The sequence below is a fragment of the Mytilus galloprovincialis genome, chromosome 2 (assembly GCF_965363235.1).
Source record: "Mytilus galloprovincialis chromosome 2, xbMytGall1.hap1.1, whole genome shotgun sequence".
In the NCBI taxonomy this organism is placed as follows: Eukaryota; Metazoa; Mollusca; class Bivalvia; order Mytilida; family Mytilidae; genus Mytilus; species Mytilus galloprovincialis.
In genome coordinates, this window is record NC_134839.1 from 55,703,245 (window position 1) to 55,729,200 (window position 25,956).

Below are 25,956 nucleotides of genomic sequence, written 5' to 3' on the forward strand. Positions count from 1 at the left end.
TTTTAAAATTAAGTTTTTTTTCTCCTTTCTTTTTCAGATATATAGTTACTTATAGTTAACTGGAGTTGGTATTCTAAGGAAACGGATTAATATAAGCTATATATAGCTTGTTTCCGAATCCTGTTATTATTGTGTATTTTGTATGATTATATATTTGTATTGATGATGAATAAATACGTTTAAACTGTTTTGTTTTCTAAGTTTGAACCTCTTACATAAATGGTCAGAAATATACAATAAAATGTATTGTACCATCCCATTTTTAATATCTGGTACTTAACCAAAATGAATAAATTAAAGGCTTATCAAACAGACCTATATTGAATCACAGTTTTTGTTTTATCATAATCTTCTAAGTCTCAGTTAACCTTGAAAGTCCAAAGACAATCAGATACAGTCACAGTTCTGATTATATATGATTCAAACAAATAACAGCCTATTATTTGAACTTTGAATTATTTTTAATTATGGAATTTGCATAATTTCTTGTGTTTAAAATTTTTGAAAAGTTCCATGTGTATTCTGCATTAAAATGTTTTGATAACACTTTCCACACAGTGAATTTTGTATAGATAGTGTTGTGAGCGGCACAGTACAGTCTATTGAAAATGTGCTATCTTCTTTGTAATAGAAAGTGTTGTGCACAGCACAGAACATTATAATACAGAATAAACATGGAATTTATTAAAAATTTCCAGCACAAGAAATTAGGTAAATTTCATAATTAAAAATAATTCCCAGTTCAAATAATAGCCTGTTAAATGATCAAACTGAGTTGCCACAATGACAACTATTTCTGCTTTCATATACAGCTTATACTTCAAACTGTCATTACCTTTTCACCAAATATAAAAAATGGAGATGGAAACTTGATCTCCTGGTTACTGCAGTTAACAGATGACTTGTGAACTAAGGCAGCTCTACTCTCAGTTGTCAACACCTTTCTCTTTTCCTTATGGTAGCATACATTTGGATATAAACCAAGACAGAGTAGAGATATAACCTGTAAAAAGATAATGTTTATGACAAAATATTACAGTATATAACTTATAGATACCTGAGTAGCAATCAACAATATCTGGTTGGTCCTAATATATATTCATTTACATTTTACGATTGCTATGTGATAAATATAAATATTGATGGGGTTAAGTGGAAGAAACTATAGATAGTTTTCCATTGACATAATTTGAACTTGAGCTGTTTTCCTTTGCTGCCATGTTGTAGACTAATGTACATAAACTCCTTCAAAAATCAATAAAATTCAACTTATAACAATATTGACTGCTGGACTGCTAGAAAAATTGTTTTCATATAAAACAAAAGAATTTTGATTTGTGTAAGATTTATTTAATTCATCACTATGATCATGTATAAATTTTGTTTTTTATTTTTTGTTTTGTACTGGCTCAAACTTTACTATTTAACAACCAGCTTGCATTATGTATGTGGGAAGTCACAAGGAAAAAGATCGCCACACCAATGACAAGGATATGTTAGAAGCAGGAGTCATAGAACCTTGAGAAGGTCCATGGTCTCTTCAAATAGAGAAGGAGAAGGACTGGTCACAAGTGTTTGTGTCGACTGTCGTTAGTTAAATGAATTAACTGTCAAGAAAGTATATCTGATGCCTGCCTTGTATATACAAGGGCCTAGAGCATTTTACGCTTGGTTTCTGCTTAGGTTACTGGTAGGTAGAAGTAGGAGACATTGACCCCCCCCCCTCCCCAAAGAAAAATGTAATGGTGTCAGTTCATTATATATAAAGGCAAAATGTATTTAAGTGGCAGGAACTCATGTATTGAATGAGCCAAAAGGAATACCGTTTTTACTATGTATCGTGCATTCACAACACTATTGACCAATTCCCTATAGTGAAGCTTGAATAATGTTTTCAACCTGAATTCTTCAATAAGATTGAAATGTTAAGCTCTGCATAATTTTAGCTTTGTATCACGAAAATGAGAGAATTGAGACCTCTGCTTGTTTACACATACCACATCTAGATTACTGTCAGGTCCATGAAAGTTGTAAGCTTGAGGCATCAGAGAGTCTTCAGGGAATCCAGAATTCACTAGGATATCTGCTAACTGTCTCTGAAAAACCAAAGATGCCATATTAAGGAAGTTTAAATCTAATCATATATAATCCCCCCATCATCAAATTCACCCTTTTATTGTTATTTATAAAATTCAGCATAATAGTTGCAATTGTGAACTTACATCAGAGTAAATTTCATTACTTACAGAAACATACCTTTAGAAACTCATTTATTATGTTAATTCAGTGATTGAAATTTTAATATCTACACAAATAAAGACACTCGTATAGCTCTTCAGAGTTACAAAGTTCATCATATAGCATATTACTAGAAAAGCACCTCGGACACATGAAATTAATAACATTCTGTTTTCATTTCTTCATATAACAACTAATACCATTCCTCAACTGTTGAAATAATAACTTAAGCTACATTGGCTAATAAAAATTCCTAAAGATTAGACAAAGACACCCTTTTTTACCTTCCATCAGAAATCATTTTGTAAAAGCCAATTATTGGAATAAGTTACTATCAAGTCCATTAGTTTGTTCATATGATAAGTTCTTTCATTTTGATAACTTATAATTTAATGAATAGACTAATAAGATAAACAAAGCTACCAGCCATCATTGTACTGTTTTCAAAATTTAATGCATTCATTAATACTTGTAAACAACAAATAGGAGATATATATTAATTAGACTCCTGTAGATATTGTAGAATATATCACAATCACAAAATTAAATGAGTTTTAAATGGTGTGATGTTTGTCATATCACATTTTAGCATGAATAAAAACCTTGCATTTGTTTATAATTCTACAGTATCCGATTTTAATGTATCAAATCAAAATGGAAAACAATCCAAATTCTTACAGAAAAAAGAATTATCTGAGAAGGCTAAATTTTTAATAAGCCTATATTAACATATCTTTTCCTATACATGACAGAGTTATCTTACCTTGGCTTCAGATGTCATTCTAAGTGTTGGCATTGACAATGACTTTTGATCACAGAAATTCATCTCTGACATTTCTCCACCAGATCTGAAAATGTATACATAACCATATTCTTATGACTGACTTTTAACTCATGGATTGCATGTGTTGAAGTTTATAGAAATAGAAAAGATTTTTGGGTTAGCAGATTCATTGATTTTATGAAATTTGTGAAAATCAATACCAAGTCAATTTGTTGCAGCAAAAAAAAAAGCAAAAAACATTTTATTTTTATTTTCGAAGCAGCAGAATGTTTTCAAGGCAAAATATCTGTATTAATATTTGATTGATCAATGAAATCATATTCAGATCTAGCAGACTGATAGATTTTTTTTACCAATTTGAACAATTTAACTCTATACTTTAAAAAAATTTATTACCACTATTTTAAGAAAATTTACCTTGAATCTTCCCACATTTGAAAAGCATTTAGTAATGCAACATGATCACTGAATCTGTCTCCAGCTAAAGATTTATGTACCCAGCCTAATCTTCTTCTATCTGTAGGGGTTATAAATGGTTCTGGGAAGGTTGTACTGGCAGCTATTGTACATACTGCATCACCAACACTAAAATATAACATTTATTATTTGTTATCAATTTTTATTTAATAATAAGATCAGGGGTTTTAGGATTGTTGGAGTGTGAAGACACTAACAATATGTAATGCATTTACTTTTTAGAGAGTGTTGTAGAGCTTTTAAAAAAACCTAAATATATATTACTGAATTTACATAAGCTGCATATGTAAGAAAAAGTTCTTTTCAATTCACAAAGTATTTTTTTTGCAAAAGCATTTAAGGAGGCTCGAGGGTATAAAAATTTCAGAAGAAAATTAAACATTTTTTTTATCATTACAAATTTTATTTATTACTTTATTAGTTGTTACTTTATCATATGGTATAAAATCATTCAAAAAAATCAATTCGTTTTGGACCCAGATGACTTTTAAAATGTATATATCATTGAAAAAGCTCCAAATTATCTCCCTTTGCTGCAAAAATGCCATTTTTGGCATTAAAATTGATATATCTTTTTTAACTCATCAGTGACCTATATTTTTAATTATTATTTTCAAATAAGCTGTACTTAAACAAAACTATTGTAAAATCTGAGAAATTTCTGTAATTTAGTTCTTTTTTTATTTCGATATTAACTCTAATTCTTCTATTAGTTCAACAGAAAAAAAGTACCTTTACAAAAATGTATGCTTCTGTAGAAGGCAGATTGTGAGCGTAAATGAACGGTGACCCCATTTTTTATTTTATTTTTCTATTAAGTATAAGATAAAGTTCATTTATAGAAAAATATAGCGTAATCCTATATTAAGAAAAAAAATCGATTTAGAACAGCGAGCCCCCTTAACGTCAAAATAGATACACCCTTATTTTTGTATCTACAATAATGAAAAAAGAAGATAACAAGATATTAAATAATGCCCATGGAATACAAAAAGAACTTGACAGATATCATTATGAATAGTGAAAAATATTAGATTTCATAAATAAACAAACAATCAAAATTTTGTTTTCAATGTATAAAGGCTTAACTCTTATGGGTATGTCTTATAAATGCTCAGTTATACTAATTATGGTACATTTTACTTATTTTTTTTTCTTTTTCAGGTTAAAGAATTAGACTAATTTACCATTGATAATACTTACTAAAACATACATCCAAAGATGATCATCTTTCCTAGTCTTGGTTCTATAGGTAGTTTAGCCAGAATTTTACCAAGTGGTGTCAGCTCATCATTAGTGTCCAATGCTCTCATTTCTTATAACAGAAATAATAAAAAAAAAATATATAAATATATTGACATCACATAAGTTCAAAGAATCATAACTGCTACAATAGTCAACTGATAAAAATTCTTTGTGGACACGCACATCAACATGGAATGTCCTGATTATCTACAAAGTTTCATGAAAGTGTATTGCATGGATTCAGATGAGTTACCATAGTATAATACAGGCCTAAATTCTATGTTCAAATGGGCATAGCTTCTAGAAAAAAAATCCTGTTGATATGCATATCTACATAGTATGTTCTAATAATCTACAACGTTTCATAAATAATGTTTTGTGGTTTCAGAGGAGTTGAGAAGACAAGAACAGGACTGATAGACAGACGGAAAGGTTAAAAACATTTGACCCTCAGGAACGAAGTTCTAAGGAGAATAATTAATTGTTAAAATTAAGTGTTTTTGACAAACAAAGCTTTAAGGTAGGCAACATTTAATGTCAAACAGAGTAAATTAATATTCATATTAACAATCAAATATGTAAAATCCATGAGATAGGTTAGGACTTACCAACATAAAGATTATAAAGTGTAGCAATAAACAACTTTTCACTGTAACTGTTACCTACCTTTAAGAAGTGCTTCAGCTTCAATGACAGCATCAATTGGTGGTGGTTCCACTGCTTTAGCCATGAATTTAGCTATAGGACCTAGCCTCAGTAGCTTAATAGACAAAGCTAGTTCATGAAGAGGTGTTCTGAAAATCTCTGGTGTTGTATGCTGTTCCAATCTGTTCAAATATAAAATTAAAATGAAAAGAGGGAAAACTAGATACACACTAAAATTTACTGATATATATAATATGTCAGCTCCAAATCAATAAATTTATCCTTCAAAATAAATAACTAACCCTAGTGGATGAAGTAACCATTTTCAGCCTTACATTCCCCAATAAGCACAAACTTTTCCTACTATAAATGCGTATTTCCCCCTTTCAGTGCATCCTCACATATATAAACAATTCTCTCACTTTGAAATAATTTTTGGACATCCTCAATATCATCATTACCTTTCAAACCTGGCTCTACTGCACAAATGGAAGGCAAAACCTGGTCTAACACGCCCAGCTCTCCCTCTTCTCTGCTCCAAGTTGGTCTTCGATGCCCAGACGGTGGCATAATTTGTCATGTTGTTATGTGATGTGAACAGTTTCATTTTAGCTCTGTAATCATTGAAAACATATGATCAAGTTTATCATTAATCTTAAAACCGTCATTAGTAAAATAAAACATATAAAAGATCCAAAATTCAAAATTTTCTTGAAGTTAGATAATATATACAAGAACCACTCAATAATCAAAGTGCTTGAAAGCACTGAAGGGTAAAGATTGTTTTAATTTATCAGTGGGAAGTAAAATTAAATATTGCATTGTCAATAAAGCATTGGTTGTAGTACTAGATGATTGAACTACAATTCTGGACAATTGGAGATAACTCCAATTTTTAAAGATGACTTTAACAATGACATCATTTATATTCTTAGAACAGATATTAGATCCTGCAAATTGCAAAAGTTATGTTATTTTCTTGACAGGTGTAACATCATTTTGTGACTTAAATATCTAAGCATATTTTACATTGATAAATTTCTTGAATTATTCTTGGATAAGGTGTATAGAATGTTATATATAATCAATGCACTTTTTTTTTTGTATCATAAAGGTAGTGATAAGCCTTGGAAGGTTTATATATCAAGTCAGTCACATGGGGTTTGGATTGCATTGAATGCAATCTTTACCCAACAATTGGCTATTGATCAGTCATTCCATACTTCTGTAAGATATGAATGTTACAATTGAGTTTAAGTTTGTTAATTTGTTTGTTTGGCTTTAATCCCACTTTCTATGGGTTTATTTGAATTCAAGGTTCTGTTGATTTTATTGAACTGGAGTAAGAGGCACTGAGTTACATAGTGTTGGACTACAGTGATCTGTACAGAGAAAAGCCCTCAGATATTAGTGTATGGTGCAATGGACATTTTCCTGATATTTGGACAGTTTTTTTTTACTTACTTGCAGCTGTCAACAACAAAGACAACATCATTAATAGTAACACTGGTTTCTGCTATGTTGGTTGATAGAATAATCTGAAACCAAAACAAACAGTGAAAATTGAAAAAAACTGGGTACCAATTTTCGCGGATAAAGAAAAACTTGCGTGTTTGTGGGTATTTAATTTTGTGGTTTTCAGAGGTCTGCATTTAAGCCTATAGAAAAATTTGTCATACATTGAACATAAAATTTCACGAAATCCACAAAAATTGATATCCAACGAATAATAATGAATCCCCAATATCTTTTTCCTTTATGACTAGAATATCATGACAATTTCACAGGTGGAAATCGTATCTTTAATAAGGCTTTTGCTTTTGTGGAAATAGATCTACAAATATCCGCCCATTTAAGTCATTAAAAAAAAAAAAAATCTAAAAGAGAAATACAAATAATTAGATAAGTCACAACTTAGATATAGAAAGGTATCATAGTATGTAAAATGCATCACAAGGTATAGCTGACTCATATGAATCCTAAAACAAAATTTCAGAAATTCTTGTAATGTTGTTCATGAGAATCAATAATTTATTAGTAGGTTGCCTCTTGTCAGAGTATTCAATATCTATGGAACATTACAGCTATCTTCCTAATGCATGTAATTCAAAGGTTTGGTTCACTTGTTTGATTTGTATGTATCAGACTTGGGGTCAATTACATTGGAATGTAATTAATTAAATTACACATTACATTGCAAAAATGATCAATTACACTAATTACACAATACACAGTTTTTGAATTGTAATTAATTAAATTACAATTACTTTACTAAAGTAATTAATTAAATTACACATTACATTTCATCATGATATTTTTTTAACAATCTTTTACATGTATATATAATATATGTGTAAAATATTCATGTAAGCATATAGTTTAAGCGTTGCATTTGATAATCATTTATTTTAGTTATTTTGATGTTGTGTCAATTAGTCTGAATCTGTCTGGTCTGAAAACAGCAATTGTAAATAATCTTTCGACAGAAGCTAATGTGCTAGATATTGCTTGATCAGAACATGGAAGTTTTATGATTAGAAGATCATCAAATTGATAGGAGAGGGAATTTGTTCCTATTTACAAAAGGCATTTGACATCTCAGAAATGAACTCATTTGAATTAAACATAATATGAATAAAGAAATTATAAATGAATTAAAAATATTTTTTATTTTACTTATAAAATATTAAAAAGTGTGCTTGTCACAATATTGAAAATAATTTTTAGTACAAACAGTGTATATAATGTCTAAATATAAGTAATATTTTGCTAATTAGAAAAAATATATGTAATAGTGGCATTGCCTCTGGACATTTTAATCTGATTAATAGCTGTTTGTTTTTACAGCTGTTAATTTTTATTTCTATAATCCTTTTGTGTATACTAATTTGACAAAATGATTAAATGCAGTGATTTTAAATTCTGAAGCTGTCCAAGAAAGATGTTTTACAGTGACACATTTTTGTGTTTTGTTTTGTTTAACAAGCTGATTAATTAATTATCAATCTATTAAGTTAAAAGATCTTTCTTAAAAACTGAACAACACTAATATATGATTCTCACATTTTGAAAATTATAAGACTATTAAAAAAAATCTGTAGGTCAAATAAATGATATAAAAACTTCAGAATAAATTACAGACTTCATATATTAAAAAAGCACGTGATATCAATATTTGAAAAATACATGTACATATAATTTTACAAATTGTATAATTAAACACAACTCCTTATCTTTAACACCATAAAAGTACATGTAATTGAAATGTAATTCAAAAGTAATTGAGCTTTCCATGCTTTTTTCAATGTAATTAATTAAATTACCATTACATGTAATTAAAAAAATGCTCAATTACACATTACATGCAATTACATGGAAAATTGTAATGCATTACACTTAATTACCATTACATTTTTAATTACCCCATCCCTGGTATGTATTACTGTTTGCTCAAGCATTGTAATTAAGTTTTACAATTGCTATCAATAGATAAGTGGGGCTTCAGCTGTTATAATGCTATTGCTTGTTTGAGCAAACATTTATACAAACCTTTAAACTACATGCATTTGGAAAATAGCTTTAACGTCATTTACCTTAGTTACACCATCTGGTACTGGATCAAACACTCTCCTCTGGTCCTCCCTAGGTATTTGTGAATGTAAGGGTAACAGTCTATACTGTGGACCACCTGTTAATATATCAAAGTCGTTGTAGATAAAGACAATAGTGTGTATACAGGATTAAAGTAAAATAATTGACCATGTAATCATTGGGACTATTCCTTTAAATTAAAAGTGTCAGATAGGGGAAACACTTCCAAAATTCTCTCATATCAAACCAACAAATATTTGTGTAATTTTGCCTTCATTTAAAAAGACATGGATCTATAAATGATCTACTAGTAATTACCCATGTTAAAAATAAGTTTCACCCCATCATTCATTTAAAGGAGAAGTTAATGGCAGTATTTGGGATTTAAATTAATTTTAAATGACTACAGAACTAACTCCTTTAACTGAAAAATGATACATGTAGCATTTACACTTCCACAAATATAATTAATATTTTTTTAAACAGATCTACCAACTATACAATGTACATGAAATAAAAGAAGGAATGCTCAAGATTTGCAATTTTCCAAGTTAAAAAGGGACATAACTCTAGAAAGGTAAATGACTCTGTCCAATTTCCAAGTCTGTCTGTATGTTCTGCTTTTAAGCATTGTGTATGAGTTTCATACAATATAAATGAGAACTGAAGAAAAAATGCAGAAATATAAAAGTTCCTAGTTATAAGCAAAGCTGTAGAACTGTAACTGTCTCACTACCCAAATTATAAATGTGTCTGCAAGTTTTGGTTCTTAGCATTGTGCCTATGTTTTAGTTTCATAAAATTTGCATGAGGCTAACTTAAGTTAGAGAGTGGGAGAGAACAGAAGGTATAAATTAAGGAATATTTCCATTTATAAAGAGGTATAACTTAGGAATGGTAAAAGTGAAGCCACTCAAATTCTATAAATTGATCTGTGTTTTGTGGTAATAAGCTTTGAGTATAAGTTTCAGAACATTTGGTCAGAGAAAACTAAATAGAATGCAACTAATTTCGTATGTACAGACAGATTGACAAGTGTAAACGTTAATGCTCCCACCACTAAGACATGGGCATAAAAAGTGCATTTTAATTGTAAATTAACATTTCACAAAAACATTCAAAGAATTTGGTTAATAATGATAGATTACTGCTAGTAACATTTCCATTTAATGATATAACTCAAATTGATATGGGGTACCAGATTCATTTTTAGAACATACTTTGTCTAGATAGTGAGGAGGAAAAAATATTAAGCATATATTGGTGCAAAACCAGTATTTCATACCAAATTCAGGATGCATTTCCAGATGTTTATGGAGGGCAAAGATAAGATTCCATCCAGGCAAGAATATCAATAAAGCTCCTGGTATACCTAGTGTCTTAATGTACTTGATAAGAGCCTGTAAAATATAATATACAAATTATTTGAAATAAAGCTCTCACATAAACAAAATTTTATTATGTATTGTTTCAGACATTTTTGGTATATCTTTTAAGATATGTATTGCTGATGTTTCTGCCAACCTATTTTATCTCAAAAATAATAATACGTAAAAAGGTTGAAAATAGAAAAAAATGTCATTTAGAGGCAATAACTTCTTTAACCCTTTCACCGATTGCTGCCCAGACAGAAGCTACTCTGAGACTATGGCTTCCCTGGCTACTTTTACTCAAGTGGGAGATCTTCATAATAAATGTCAATAAAACCTTGTTTGTAGTTATTTGTGTATTTATTTCATTCACTAACACCATGTTCACAGTTTTGTTCATGTTTTAATAATTTTTTCCTCATAAAATATTCAAATTTTCAAATTTTCGGCATTATCTAGGTGAAATTCTCAAAATTCTGCTCTTAGACCCGAAATCGTAATTTTTTAACCCAAAACAGCAAAATTTTGAAAAATTGAGGCTGTACAAATTCCTCACACCGAACGATGTCCATTCCAAGAGTTTTGTACATAAAACGACATTTTATGTCAAAAAAGTATTCTAGTTTGGCTTCATTTCTTCCATATTCTTTCAAAATTTTTTTTCCCTCATTTCAAATTCTTGTAAATTCCGTAAATTTCGTCTGATTTTGACACGGTTTTCAACAAACGGAAGCGCCATGTTTACACTTTCATCCGGGTTTTCATCAAAGAAAGATAACTCATGTTTGCACTGTTTTGAGCGGGAAATATAAAAGAGGTATTCCAATCCTGGTAAAACGGGACTCATCGTCAGCTGTCTGAAGCGTGAATCCCAGTAAACCGGGACTCATCGGTGAAAGGGTTAAGTAATAAATATGTGGGTCCAGTCATATCCATACTTTTGACGATCATTTTTCCTGTTTACAGTTTTCTATAAAGGCAAAAACTCAAATCATCAGAGATTATCTTGCATACATTATTAAAGATCTTGGATTCCTGGTCATTTTTGCTCTTTAGAGTAAATAATTTTAACTTGTCTTACCTCTATTAGTTCAAAAGACAATTCTTTTTCATTGAGCATAGCCAAAGCTCGTTTGGTCTGTTCAGAGTATTCAGAACTCACTTTCAAATTACAGTTTTCCTGAAAAAGTCACAATCAAAATAATATTCCATTTATCTGAATCATGCTATATGTGTGATATTGAAGTTCTTTATTCAATATATTTTGTTTTCAGATTTGAACAATTTGAAGATGTAGGTAGAACAACAATCACTTTAATGTTTCTATCCACATCAATTATTTCACAGGACTTTGTTCCATGTTAAGCTACCTAAATTTCTTTCCTTGTTTGATAGATAGAAAACTGTATTGTATGTTACAACCATACCCAAGATTAAAAAAAAACCAACATTATCTGTCATTCCTGAACAAAATTACAGTTTTTGCAACAGTGGCATATCGATTATATATTTAGAAGGGATAGATACAATCTGTCAATGTTAAATACAGATGTAACTTCAACAAATGAAACAAGGATGTGTCTATTGTACACGGATGCCCCAATCTCACTATCATTTTCTATGTTTATTGGACCGTAAATTGTGGTAAAACCTCTAAATTTGGCATTAAAATCAAAAAGATTATATCATAGGGAACATGTATACAATGTACTAAGTTTCAAGTTGCTTAGACTTCAACTTCATCAAAAACTACCTTGACCAAAGACTTTAGCCAAAAACTTTAATCTGAAGCAGGACAGACAGACGAACGGACTGACAAACAAATCAAATTCTAAAAATAAATGACGATAAAACATAAAGTATAAATTACTTCCTGGTCTCCTTCCTCAGCATCTAATTCATCTTTATCTTTTTTCTTTTTCCTATCATTTGGAGGTGGGATAAAGTTTAACATCTGTATACAGTCTTCAAGGTAATATTCTACAATACAAATAACTTGCATGATCACTTGTAGAGAATACTGCAGCAACTTTAATGGAGTACTAATAATCCTTTTCCATTTTCATTTCTGAATATCACTACAAAGATTTTCTTATATCTGAATTCTATGCCACAGACAAATTATATCAGAATTTAACCCTGAAACTGAAACATTCAATGAGAACTTTGATTTTTTAAGTAAGCTGCCATTACTAAAATTGGGAAAAAATATATCAAAATATTTTTTTTAACTATCCTAATTTATCATAGAATATTGTAATAACTTTGTAATATCTATAAAATGGGAATATTGTTATTACAGAAATTTCATCATTAATTCAGAAGGGATTAATGTAATTACTTGTGCAAGGAATGTTAAAACTTCTTCAGTACCAAAAAACTGAAGCTTTTTTTTATACAAAGTTGCCACTAATATGCCATATAACTACAAAAAAATATAACCATGCCTTCTTTTTCAAATTTTACTTTTAGTAGAACTAAACCTTAAAGATACTACATTCATCAATTTTAAAAATGGGGGGGGGGGGGGGGTATTAAAACCACATACCTTGTACAGGATGAGTTCTTCCATACACTTCAACGATTTTACAATCGCCAAAATATTCAGAAAACAGTGATGTATCTATTGTGGCTGACATCAGTACAACACGTAATTGTGGATATGTATTTACCATGTCTCGTAACATAATCAGAAGGAAATCAGTCTGAAATAGACAAGAAACTGACAATATACGTACAATTTACAAATGATAATAAAGTGGACAATGTATTTACAAATGCATACCAATAACAATAATGTGTCCCCAGTACATGGATGCCCCATCTGCACTATTATTTTCCTATGTTCAGTGGACCATGAAAATGGGGGAAAATCTCTAATTTGGCATTAAAATAAGAAAGATTACATCATAGGGAACATGTGTACTAAGTTTCAAGTTGATTGGACTTCAACTTCATCAAAAAATACCTTGACCAAAAACTTTATCCTAAAGCTTGACAGATCGACTGACGAACGAAAGGACGCACAGACCAGAAAACAAAATGCCCATAAAATGTGGCATAAAAAGTAGTTTATGGGATTTAACATGTTTGTTTGTGTAGATAATAAACTGTTTTAATAACATCATTTATCGCTATTGTACGAAATTTTCCTTTGATCTTGTGGACTGATAATTTCCTTTCTCAGTGGAGTCGAGTAATATGAAAAATTATTGTTAGAAACTTAGCGGGCATGTGGCGTTGTCAATGAAATTATAGGTAAAGTAGCAATAAACAGATTATCATTGGTCATCTCAACTCAACTGCTTTTCAATTTTGAAAATCAATCTCGTTGATATGATCAAGGATAATCCATAAATACACACTGATAATACTATTATTGACTAGATATGTCATAAAATACTTTAAAATAACTATAGATCAAAGGAACATTGTTTCTCTTCTTCTTTTGTGACATCTCTGTAGAAAATTTAAGTGATTGAACCCAATCCTTTTTTCTTTGATAACCACTTATATCAATGAAAATAAGTTGATACTTACATTGATATCTCTCTCATGTATTTCATCAACAATAACATGTGATATACCCCTCATACCATTCTCTAACCTCCTCAACAGAGTACCTGACAGAGCACAGAAAAATAGAAGTATTCATTTGAAAAAAAAAAAGAGTTATTCATTCAAATTTTGTTCATATACAAAGCTTTAATAAAAGACATTAATATTGTGTTGGTGTCAGCTTTGGCATTAAACTTTTCAATAAATTTGATATCTAGAGTTTATATAGTAGTTAAAAGATAGATTTAGGATATCTCTTTCATATGGAAAGTCACCAAAGACGGCAAAGATTAAAAAAGCTGACATTAAAAACTAAAATTATATAACATGTATGTCTGAAATGACATTAAATATAATTTTGGTTTAGAACTATATTTCTCATCTTTAATACCATCTTTAAACTTTGTTTTTAGTTTTACAGACTTTCATTCTACAGATCACAAGTAAGTTACTAGATTAGCCAAAGTGATTAACTAAATCTTAAGTTGGAAAAAACAAAAACAAAAGCAAATTCTGTTCTTTGAATTAAAATTGTGAGTGTTATATCTGCATTCTAAATTTAATTTAAAAATATTGAGAATGGTAATGGGGAATGTGTCAAAAAGACAACAACCTGATGAAAGAGCAGAAAACAGCCAATGGCCACCAATGGGTCTTCAAAACTGAGAGAAAATCCCACACCCAGAGCAGGCTTCAGCTACCCCTAAATAAAAATGTGTACAAGTTCAGTGAAAATGGACATCATACTATACTCCAAAATATTTGTTGAACTTAAATTAAAAATCATACACTTCTTACAAAGGCCAGAGGCACTGACTTGGGAGAGGTGCACAAATGCAGTGGAATTTAACATGTTTAGTGAGATCTCAACCCTTCCCCTATACCTCTAGTCAATGTAGAAAAAATCAATTGAGTGACTGAGAACATAAAAATCCAGTACAATCAGATAATAATCAATAGTTCACCTATCTTAAGTATACTTATCATTTTACATTCATATCCATGTCTAAGACTATAAACATAAGTCTTGGCAAACTTTTCTGAATCACTCACCTACTGTGCAATACAGAATACCACAATATGGCCGTGGAAATACTGATTCAAATCTGACACTGTATCCAACAGACATGCCTAATTCCTCACATCTCTCCTGAGCTACTCTCTCTGCTATAGATATAGCACTGATTCTTCTTGGCTGCAATACAAATTTGTTATAATTATTTAACACAATAAAGTAATTCATTTTAAAACACTTTTTCTCCCTTAGAAAATAATCTACCCAGCTATGGGATAATGTTGACTTTTGAACATGAAACACTACTCAAACGACTGTTAAGTTCTGAACATATTTAAAGTATTGTAACAGAATCTACATTGCAGCTTTGACACTGTCCAATAATGATTGATTTCCTTAGTTTAAACTATTTTCAATTTTGTTGTCGAGGCCAATGATAGCTTACAGACAGTATTGGTTTTGCTCATTGATAAAGGCAAGCTATAGTTGCTACTATGCACTAAATTTGGTCACTTGCAAATAGTTATCAGAGGTACCAGGATTATAATTTAATTCGCCAATAGTTGTCTCACTAGCAATCAAACCATATCATTTCATTTGTATATTGTAACACTGTTATAAGAGTTACCAATTTCAGGGTAACGGCTTATTTTAAGGTAAGGTTTAGGTGTGAGAGGATAACATAATTGGTAAGGATTAGAGCTTGATTAAGACTGTAAAGCTATATGTGTTGGCTTTTCTAAATGTAATGAACCTACCTGTGTAATTACAATATTACATTATTTGGCACACCTACATGTAATGTACCTACTTGTGTAATTACAATATTACATTATTTGCCACACCTACATGTAATGAACCTACCTCTGTAATTACAATATTACATTATTTGGCACACCTACATGTAATGAACCTACCTGTGTAATTACAATATTACATTATTTGACACACCTACATGTAATGAACCTACCTGTGTAATTTCAATATTACATTATTTGGCACACCTACATGTAATGTACCTACCTATGTAATTACAATATTACATTATTTGGCACACCTACATGTAATGAACCTACCTGTGTAATTTCAATATTACATTATTTGGCACACCTACATGTAATGAACCTACCTGTGTAATTACAATATTACATTATTTGGCACACCTACATGTAATGTACCTACCTGTGTAATTACAATATTACATTATTTGGCAAACCTACATGTAATGAACCTACCTGTGTAATAACAATATTACATTCAGCTCCTCTTCCCTGTTGTATCATCTGATCCATAATAAACTGGGTAACCTGTTAGTGAAAAATTCATTCTATTTCAAATGTGTTTTCTTTTATACCAGAGCAAACATTAATCTCATCGATTATAAATAATTCATATCAACAAATTTGAAACATTTTGCTGAAACTCATACTTGGGTTCAAATATTTAACAGAAATTTTCTACTTGATAACCCTGGTAAACCATCAACTGCACCAGAAACAATTTTGTCTCCACAAAATTAAATGCTCAAATTCTACATTTTCTTCTGACATGAGCTCCCTAAATTCTACCATAAGCTTTGCCTTGATTAAGCATTGTACCATAAATAATTTTTTCTTGTTTTGTTAGAACAAATCATATAATATATCTTAATTGTTGGGAGATCTAATGTCACTAAGCACATTGATAAATTCTATTTCAATTCATGTTATCTTTGAAAATTACATTCTATAACTAATATGAACTTTTCTTTTGCATTACAGCTGAAAACTATGTAAAACCTTTCTGAATTTTGAATTGAACTTTGTAAAGAAAAAGTTTACCTGAGTGGTCTTGCCACAACCTGTTTCTCCTCTGATAATTATACAAGAGTTGTTGTTAATTTCATTTAAGATGTAGTCATGTGACCGAGATACAGGGAGATTGGTTCTCTCTTCTATCATCTACAAAATAAAACATTACATGAACAAAGGAGACATGTGGTATATGGCAATGAGATAGCTATCAAATTAAACAACACAATATAAACAGAATGAAGTATATCGTTAACTGACACATAACTCTTTCTTTCTTTAGCAAGCTCCATATAGAGAAAAACATAGGCAGAATCTAAATTGAGGCTTCATTTATTAAATGTCTTCTTTTGTTCAGTTCAAACTAGAAGTATGTACTCTTTTGTGAAATACAAATGCAACATTGATAGATGTACATGATAGGTTTGATGAGAACCATCATATGGATAAAAATTAATGAAAGCTGCCAAATTGTTTTTTAAGCGAGTTATAACTGTAACAAAACACATTATAAATATAATAAAACAATGTCAGAAGAAAATTTCTCCTTTGAAGCTTTAAGTTTATATTTAATATCTACAAGACATTTATTAAGACCAAAGATAAAAAGTAAATGTTTCAACGCACCTTTTGTAAATTCTGGTCTGTATTTCTTTGTCTTTCTGTTGATTCATATAAATCTCTACTAATCTGGTCAAGGGTAGCCTTTAATTTTACACAAAATAATGTTAAGTTAGATGTACAATTAATATAAAAAGATTTTGATGAATTTCAGCATTAATATGTATAAACGCCAAAACTTAATTAAAGAAAAACAAATAACTACTTTGAAAAGTTATTAATTTAGTTAAACCACAATATATAGTTACTCTTAGTTTAAACATACTTATTTATAGTGGATTGGGAAACAAGTTTTGGAGCTTATATTAATCCCTTTCCACTTTGCAGGTGCGAGTGCTGCCTTGTAGCGACAATAGCCTGCTCTTTTTCATTCTACAAGTGTGTCTTTTACGTGCAAGAGATATGGCTCTCTTAACGCGTGTCAGCCATTTATCGTCCCCTTCCCAGGGACTATCATTGTTTCCTGAAGACCATACTCACAAATGGTGTTAAGGGAGAGCCGAAAATTTAATCCCTGAAATTTTCATCCAAGAACAGGAATCGAACCAGGAACATTTGTGTTAGTAGCCTGACCACTACCACTACGGCTCTCTTAGGTAATATCTTTCACCATAGTTACTCTTGGCCAAACTGTCATGCTTAATGCTTCATATTATGAAACAGCAACTTTCCAAAGAACTCCAGTTTTGCAGGTTTTGTCTATTACAGAAACTTTTACCATAAATTGAAATTAATTGAAGTTAAGTCAATTTCCAAAACACTTTAGGTTCTCCAAGCTCTAAAAGAGGTCCATGGTACTTACATGAGCTAATGGACCTTCATCAATATTACAATTAGACCATGGATTCCAGTTTTCCTGTGGTGGTGACCAGGGGACAACTCCACCCGTATTTCGCTTGGGTGCAGGTTCAAATTCCTCTAATGAGGTATGGGACATCATTGATACAGGCTGACTGGTATCATCTGGCTGTATAATAGATATATACAATGTGATACAGGATATTGTTAAACTATGGTCAGATTATTGAAATTGATAAATAGAAGTGTGATGGTTCTTATATAAGACAAACTTATGTCACAAAATAATGTGTTTTACTTCTTAATTATATGATTTTTACGCATTTTCTAACAATGCTGCATATTTACCACAAATGATTATAGAATTATAAATTGACAAATACTTATAATTGATTAACAACTAATCACATATGAAGTAAGAATGGAACTAGTTTTAAATACCCCCCCACTCCCACCCCACCCTTTATAACATACATTCCAGAACAGATTGTTGATTGAAATGATATATATACATTGTACATGTACATCGTAGCTGAAAATACCAGAACATCTTTTTTTTTATTTGTTATTAAAATGTGATGCTAAAAGTTCTAGCTTTAAACTGCAGTATATTATCCAATTTGAAATTTCTGTAAACATAAATAACTTGACAGCTAAAATTATAATATACATACCCTCTGAACAGGTTCTATATTCCATGCTTCCAGAGCTTTGTTTACCAAATTTTCTGTTTCACTGCTAATAGCAACTTCATATTCATCCAACTGGGAAAAAAATAAAGCTAGATCAACATATTTTAAAGATTCTTCCTTTCTGTGAATAAGCCAACTACTCAATCTCAGTAATATCTTTCACCATAATATTAAACATTTTTCCTATCAGATTTTCAATGTAGAAATCAAACATGGCACTGGGAAAATGCAAAATTAGACAAAATATATGCAATACAATTAAAATTTCAATATTGCCACATTTTCCTACAAATAACAAGCAATATTGTATCAAATATACATGCAAAAATCAGTGAATATTGCACAACTTCTGATTTTATTCAATCAGGTATACTATGTTGATTCAATATTGTTTGTACAGTACTTACCTTCGTTAATTTCATAGGATAACGTTAACCATGAATTTCAGATTTCATTTATACTTGTCATGTATTTGTCAAAACCATATAATCATTTTTACCTTTTCTTGGTCTTTCTTTTTTGTCTGTCCTGTGTAAGCTTCTATAACACCCATGTGAAACAGTTGTCTTACTAGAGACAAGGCACAGGATTTAGAAGCTACCTGTTTGTTAGACCCATGTTCTCGAGCATGGATATCTGAAATGATTACATTGCATGTATGATTCATTATAATATTTTTAAAATGAAGTGTAACATTCATGATGATATGAGCTTCCACAATAAAGTGCACAGGTTAATAAAGAAAACTTGATAGAAACCATGGTCCTAGCAAAAAAATGTAAATGTAAGTATGGAATGATTCTTTTAATAATTTTTTAACTCCTCAAAGGGACAGTTGTAACAATTTAGGCTATCAAAAATTGTATTACAGCTACTTTAACAAGACTAACAGTAAATTCAAAACCATCGAGAAGATGATGATTTAAGAGAATTTAGTAAAAATACAGAATCTGTTTTAATTATAAAGTGTAACTTACATTGTCTCAGCTTGTTCACATAAAACTTCATCTCGGCAATAAAACTCCTACAAAACATTAACTCCATCATCACTAATATAGACAACTAAATCAATAAATTTGAAATTAATCATCATTTCAAAGATAACCTGTTTATCCATTTAAAAATGAAAATAACTTGAAAATGAAATCTTTGAGATATATGCTTTCAACAAATAAGTTATTCAAAATTAGTATAAGTTCATTCATTCAGTATAAGCTTATTAAAATTACTTGAAGTGAAGTTTATTTTGCACTTTGAAACCACTTTCTTATTTACTAATCTCAGCTGTTATAGTTTCTGGAAAGTATTTATATGTACTTATATTTCTCTGTCTCATTGATGGTACCTAATCAAAAACTTAAAACTTGTTAGTACCATGGTCTGCTGACACTAAAAACGCAGATAAGTTATGCCGTAGCAAATATCATTTCAAAACAAACAACTCTTCTCAATAGTAGTTAAAACAATACAATTAAACATTACTGACAAATTCCTTAACATCTGATAGCATTGAAGACAAGTGAAAATCAACTGAAGACAGACTGGGACAAAACAGTGAGAGCAAAAACACACTGTCTGGCATCAATACCTACTCTACAGAGCTTTTTAAACGTGAGCTATATTTCACAAAATTAACACCATCTTATGTGGACAATTAGAACTTAGTGACTAAATGTAAAAAATAATAAGACATCAGTATGAATCTGTAGAGTTCTCAAAATATTGGTCTCCTCTTGTGGTCCTTGTAGAAAATCAGCTGGTCCTCATCATTATTTCTCTTACAAAATACCAAACTTGTGTCAGTCCTTTTTAAAATTATGAACGTCAAACATCAAAGTGTTGGTCCTTTGTAAATTTTTGCAATCACATACGTAAAACTAAGGGCTCACATAAAGAAATTCACAAATTGATTTCTGAATTTACATATATTTACATCACATCTTGAAATAAATATTATTTAAATAAACAATGAAATCATATGTATAAACAAAATAATGTATACCTAATGCATCAATATTACTTTCTAATCTTACCTCGTATGGTCTTCAGTTTCTTAGGGTCTCACTTCCTCTTTCTGTTATTCACACTGTGACACAAATAATGTCTTGTTTCAAAACAATGATACATCATATCAAATCAATATTCCATTATCTACATGGTGTCAATTACACCACATAGGTAATGTTTTAGGTTTTCCCTTAATCTCTCAAAACTTCAATCTCAAAATAGCTGTACTTAAATATTTGAAACTTTGTAAAATCTGAAAGCTTTTCTTTAAGCTTTTTAATTTTCAAAAAAAAATTCCAATTGATAAATATCGAACTACATTTTGTATTTCCAAATTAAAATTTGGTTGAAAATTTCTTTTTAAACTATTATTATCAAATTACAATGTTTTATGAGCTGAAGGTCTTTTGCTAAACAGAGGGAGAAAATAAACAATAATCGACCTTTAGCCCACAAAATATGTAATTATATTAAATATATATAAAGCTGATATATCATGATGTATCATGGTTGAAAATCAGAGATTATTTGTCAGGTGCCATATCATCAGACCCTAAGAAACTGAAAAATTTTAAAAGGGCCATATCATATTATACATTTCTGATAAGTGCAGTGAGAAATTGCCAAATATAGACTGAAGCAGTTTGGGTAATATTTTATGGTTAATCACCAAACACACATGAATAACACAAATATATAACCATTAAATATTACACCCATTGTCCCTTCATTCTTCATCTCATGAATTTATTATGCTGTATCATATTAATTTATTGGTCTTTTCATCACTCCTAAAAACAAGAATGTGTCCATAGTACTCATATGCCCCACTCGCACTATCATTTTTTATGTTCGGTGGACAGTGAAAGTGGGATAAAAATTTAATTTGGCCTTTAAGGTAGAAAGATCATATCATAAGGAACATGTGTAATAAGTTTCAAGTTGATTGGACTTCAACTTCCTCAAAAACTACCTTGACCAAAAACTTTAACCTGAAACTTGCACTTTCATTTTCTATGTTCAGTGGACCGTGAAATTGGGGTCAAAATTTTACTTGGCATTGAAATTAGAAAGATCATATCATAAGCAACATGTGTACTAAGTTTGAAGTTGATTGGACTTCAACTTCATCAAAAACTACCTTGACCAAAAACTTTAACCTGAAACAGGACAGACGGATGGACGAACGAACGAACAGACGGACGCACAGACCAGAAAACATATTGCCCCTCTACTATCATAGGTGAGGCATAAAAAGGGGCAAGCAACCCTGTATTTCCAGAGGGGATCTTCTTAAAATTAACAGATTTGATGTCTGTTGACAGACACCATCTGATAGAAAATGCTAACACTGGCCATTAGGGCAAATATTAACTCCATATAGAAAATCTAAAATCTATGAAATATAAAAATCCCTCATTCAAACACAGAATACTATTCTAAATGAACATGGACTTTAAGAGGGGAGAACCAAATACACCTTAACGCTATTCATTCCATTCCAAGTATATTCTATTACACAACTTTTTCATCCAGTTGAAGCTATCTGGGACCCTGTTTAAACAATGCACCATGCATCATACTTTTTAATGAGACCTGTTTAAACCATCATAAATACTTCAAATGAAATATTTTTTTAACTATAATTTGAGTTTCGAAAAAGTGAATCATAATCTATCAAAGTTTCCTAGTGATCGCTTTCTAAATTGTTTCCTTCCTCAGCTCATTACTGATGACCTTTGTTTTGCTTAACTGTTGACCTAAACAGGAAGTTGTCTAAATGACTGGATTTTTCCCCGGATTGGACTAAATAGCGATAAGGTGTATATAAATATAAAGACAATTCTGCACCAAGTACCTGTTATGATCAGGTCCAACCATATTATACTTATAGTCTGCCTGGATTTTGTTCTGTTGAAGCCACTGATGTAATCGACTTTTAGAATTTTCTAAAGTCCAGTTACCATGGATATCAGCATTGAAATCTACATCCTCTGACTATTAAATAAATATAAAATATAAATTATTCTACTTTAAATATATCTGATTTAATATTTCTAAATGGGAATATAAATTTGTTAACCTTCTTTGGAGGAAACATTGCATATCATGAGGATGTAATTTAAATGTTAAAATATTATTCGTTCATAAGGTTATCTAAATAACTACCAACCATTTAATTTTAATAAAAATACCTTCAGAACCACTCCTCCACCCCCCCCCCCCCTACAACTTATTTTAGTAAAGAAATAAACTAAAAGAGTTGAATTCAAAGTCATCCTATTCTAATTCTTTAATGCAATAGGTCAGATGTTGAGAAAGGTGTCATGCTGCAATTAATTTTTAATACTTTTTAATTAATAAATGGTTTAGTCACCTGTCTTTTCAAAATAATATAAGTAGAAACAGAAAAATCCATGTTTTGGTGTGCGGAAAACCCAGTTAATCACACATCAAATACTTAAACTGCAGGTACATAACTTCATGTCCCACTGAAGAGTATGTGAAAGCTTAATTGAATTCTGACGAGCTAATTAGAAGGAATTGCAAATCAACAAACTGATGAAAGTAGAAGTCAATTTTGATATAGTAAAGCCAAAATGAATCACTTAGATCAATCAAAGAGCTGAAAGCTCTGAGGAAAAATGACGCCACTGTCTCTAATATTGGGATAGTTTTTATGCAAGTCTTGATTTTCACATACCTTAATTAGTTTAACAATGCAACATGTCTCGTAAGCATATAATTGATATTTGTATATGTGTGTGTGTGAAGTGAAGGTGACAACTGGCTGTGGTTTTTTTTAAGACAAATGAATAGGTCAAGACTACCTGAATTGTACAAATAAATACCGTAGAAAGGCTTGTATATTTCTCACTGGTACATAGTCTGAATCCGTGTCCGTTCGCACCCATTCACGTTTGCGCCCACTCATGTTCGCCCCCTTTCACTTTCACACCCTACATGTTCGCACCCAATCTTAATTGGTTTTGTGTTTAATAACTCTGTAAGCAAGTGTTTTCTTATAAGTATAATTGTTGTCATTGTCTCAAAAATAAAGTGTTGAATAAATCTTAATCATGTTTTGGATAGGGTATTGTTAAAAATAATAATAATCCTTTCTAAATATAGTGGTATTTTGTCAACGTTTTATTTTGTATTGAATAACTCTTAATCATGTTTTTGTTAGTGTATTGCTATAACTTTGTTTCATTGACTGTTTCAAAATGAAGTGAGATTCTGACTATGTTTTTTTCTGTGTGTTGAATAAATTTTATCATGTTTTGGTTATAATAGTGGATTGCTATATTTTAGTTCCTATATTTTATTGCTTCGTTGTTTCAGATCAAAGGGACCAAGCTGTTAAAAACAATTATCTTTTGTGTTTTTCCTTTAAAATCTTCAATGTTTTACTCATACCAAGCTATAAATACATTCAGTATTTACACCAAAGCAATTTAAAACAACAATCATGATTTTCCAATTATTCAACTTGAATTTGAATTAAAATTGGGCGCGAATGAGTAGAGTGCGAACGGACCTTGGGTGCGAACGTGCGAGCTGCGAACATGTAGGGTGCGAAAGTGTATTGGGCGAGAACAGACCTGATACCACAGTCTGAACCCCATTCTCCCACAAAATATTAAGTAAATAATCTTTTTGTTACTGTTATCAAAGGTCTAATGAAACTCAGGTAATTTCAAACATTTGTCAAAGAATTCTAGTCAAACCGGTACCTGGTTAAATTGGCACCTGGACAAATCAGCACCTGGTTAAATCGACACCTGATATAGTCAATTCGTCACCCATGTTAAATATATATTTTTAACAGTATTTTAAGCAAAAAGAGTAAAAATAAGAAAGGGGTTGCCAGAATTTTTTTCAGTATTAAAGCAAAAAGAGTTAAATTCTAACTTTCACATTTTTGGGTGTTCACGTACATTTTGTATATATTTATTTTTCTCAAACTAAATGACTTTTTTGGTGTATTTTTAATGATATATAATGTATATATGAGTAGTCCAAATAATTATTACGTCTGGCAAGGCTTTTTTTTATTTCATTCTGGGACACCTTCCTATGACCGCAAGGCTATGTTAATTTTTTTCTGGGATGCCCAGAAAGAAAAAAAAAATATCCTACCCAGACGTCATAATTATTTGGACTAATACATGAGATATTGGATATTTTTATGCATTATTTTAACCAGTTGAGCATTTTACAGGATTGTTGGTTTAATGCTGTTTAAATTTTACTGAAAAAAACACCTTAAATTTGCTAATTATTTGGCATGAAAGGGACTCATAGTTTTCCATTTTATTTTAATAATTGTCTAATTGTTAAATCAACAGTTGGGTAAGGGATTCGTTGTTTACCTTTATACACAACAACATATTCACTTTGGTTTCCTTATTTATAAAATTACCTAAATACACAACAACATATTCACTATGTACTTGGTAACAGTTATTAATTAATTGAATAGAAAATATTATAACAAATATTATTGGATGCCGAATTGACGTCAAATAGGTGCCGATTTGACTAGATGCCAATTTAACCAGGTGCCGACTTAACTTGTACGTTTCAATTATTCCTCTGCGATCGTTTGCGGTATTTTCTTGAGAAAACCTATTTTCCATCATCAAAGAGAAGAAGAAACTGCGTGAAAATGATTCTGGAACGCTTCATGATTGTTAAAATAAGTTTAATTCACTCAAATAACAATTTTGAAACTTGCGATGTTTAAACAGGAAGTTTCAAAAGCACGTGTAAAAGAAGAAATTAACCGGTGAGAGTGGAAATCCGTACATGACAGATATCACTATAGTACGACTTTGAAAGTAAAACAGTTCCATCCTTTTGTAAAACAGTCTTAAATATACCTATCACATTAATGTTTGAAGGGTCTTAAGTTTATTCAAACCATATAAGTCGGTATGAAACACCAAAACGGAATGAACAATAACCGATTACGTTTTGTAGTTTACAAATTCTAAACTGGTTCCCGTCAAACTACAACACTTTGTTCGAGTGTAGTGGAATACAAGCAGGAACCAGTTTGTTTGTATAGTAAATTATGAAACCGAGTGTAAACTGGTTCCTGGCTGATAACTACACAATG

The 25,956-nt window shown here is 30.5% G+C and overlaps 1 protein-coding gene across 4 annotated transcripts in view; it reads right to left on the bottom strand.

The window, feature by feature from the left end:
* LOC143063890 (ATP-dependent RNA helicase A-like) overlaps nt 1-25,956 on the bottom strand; it is a 41,481-nt gene that overhangs the window by 10,201 nt on the left and 5,324 nt on the right. For 3 of the 4 annotated variants that reach the window (XM_076236323.1, XM_076236322.1, XM_076236324.1), the window contains exons 6-28: nt 22,690-22,829; nt 19,802-19,848; nt 19,324-19,460; nt 18,807-18,896; nt 18,137-18,301; nt 17,341-17,418; nt 16,744-16,863; nt 16,159-16,230; nt 14,962-15,103; nt 13,891-13,973; nt 12,899-13,055; nt 12,221-12,330; nt 11,432-11,530; nt 10,266-10,380; nt 8,983-9,077; nt 6,854-6,927; nt 5,851-6,003; nt 5,411-5,571; nt 4,703-4,814; nt 3,440-3,607; nt 3,002-3,086; nt 1,998-2,096; nt 836-1,003 (exon numbers count right to left, since the gene is read on the bottom strand). In XM_076236323.1, coding sequence (XP_076092438.1) covers nt 836-1,003; nt 1,998-2,096; nt 3,002-3,086; nt 3,440-3,607; nt 4,703-4,814; nt 5,411-5,571; nt 5,851-6,003; nt 6,854-6,927; nt 8,983-9,077; nt 10,266-10,380; nt 11,432-11,530; nt 12,221-12,330; nt 12,899-13,055; nt 13,891-13,973; nt 14,962-15,103; nt 16,159-16,230; nt 16,744-16,863; nt 17,341-17,418; nt 18,137-18,301; nt 18,807-18,896; nt 19,324-19,460; nt 19,802-19,848; nt 22,690-22,829 — 2,670 coding nt within the window. Of the gene's footprint in view, nt 1-835; nt 1,004-1,997; nt 2,097-3,001; nt 3,087-3,439; nt 3,608-4,702; nt 4,815-5,410; nt 5,572-5,850; nt 6,004-6,853; nt 6,928-8,982; nt 9,078-10,265; nt 10,381-11,431; nt 11,531-12,220; nt 12,331-12,898; nt 13,056-13,890; nt 13,974-14,961; nt 15,104-16,158; nt 16,231-16,743; nt 16,864-17,340; nt 17,419-18,136; nt 18,302-18,806; nt 18,897-19,323; nt 19,461-19,801; nt 19,849-20,857; nt 20,911-22,689; nt 22,830-25,956 lie in introns of those variants that run through there. The other variant, XM_076236325.1, reaches the window with a different exon arrangement.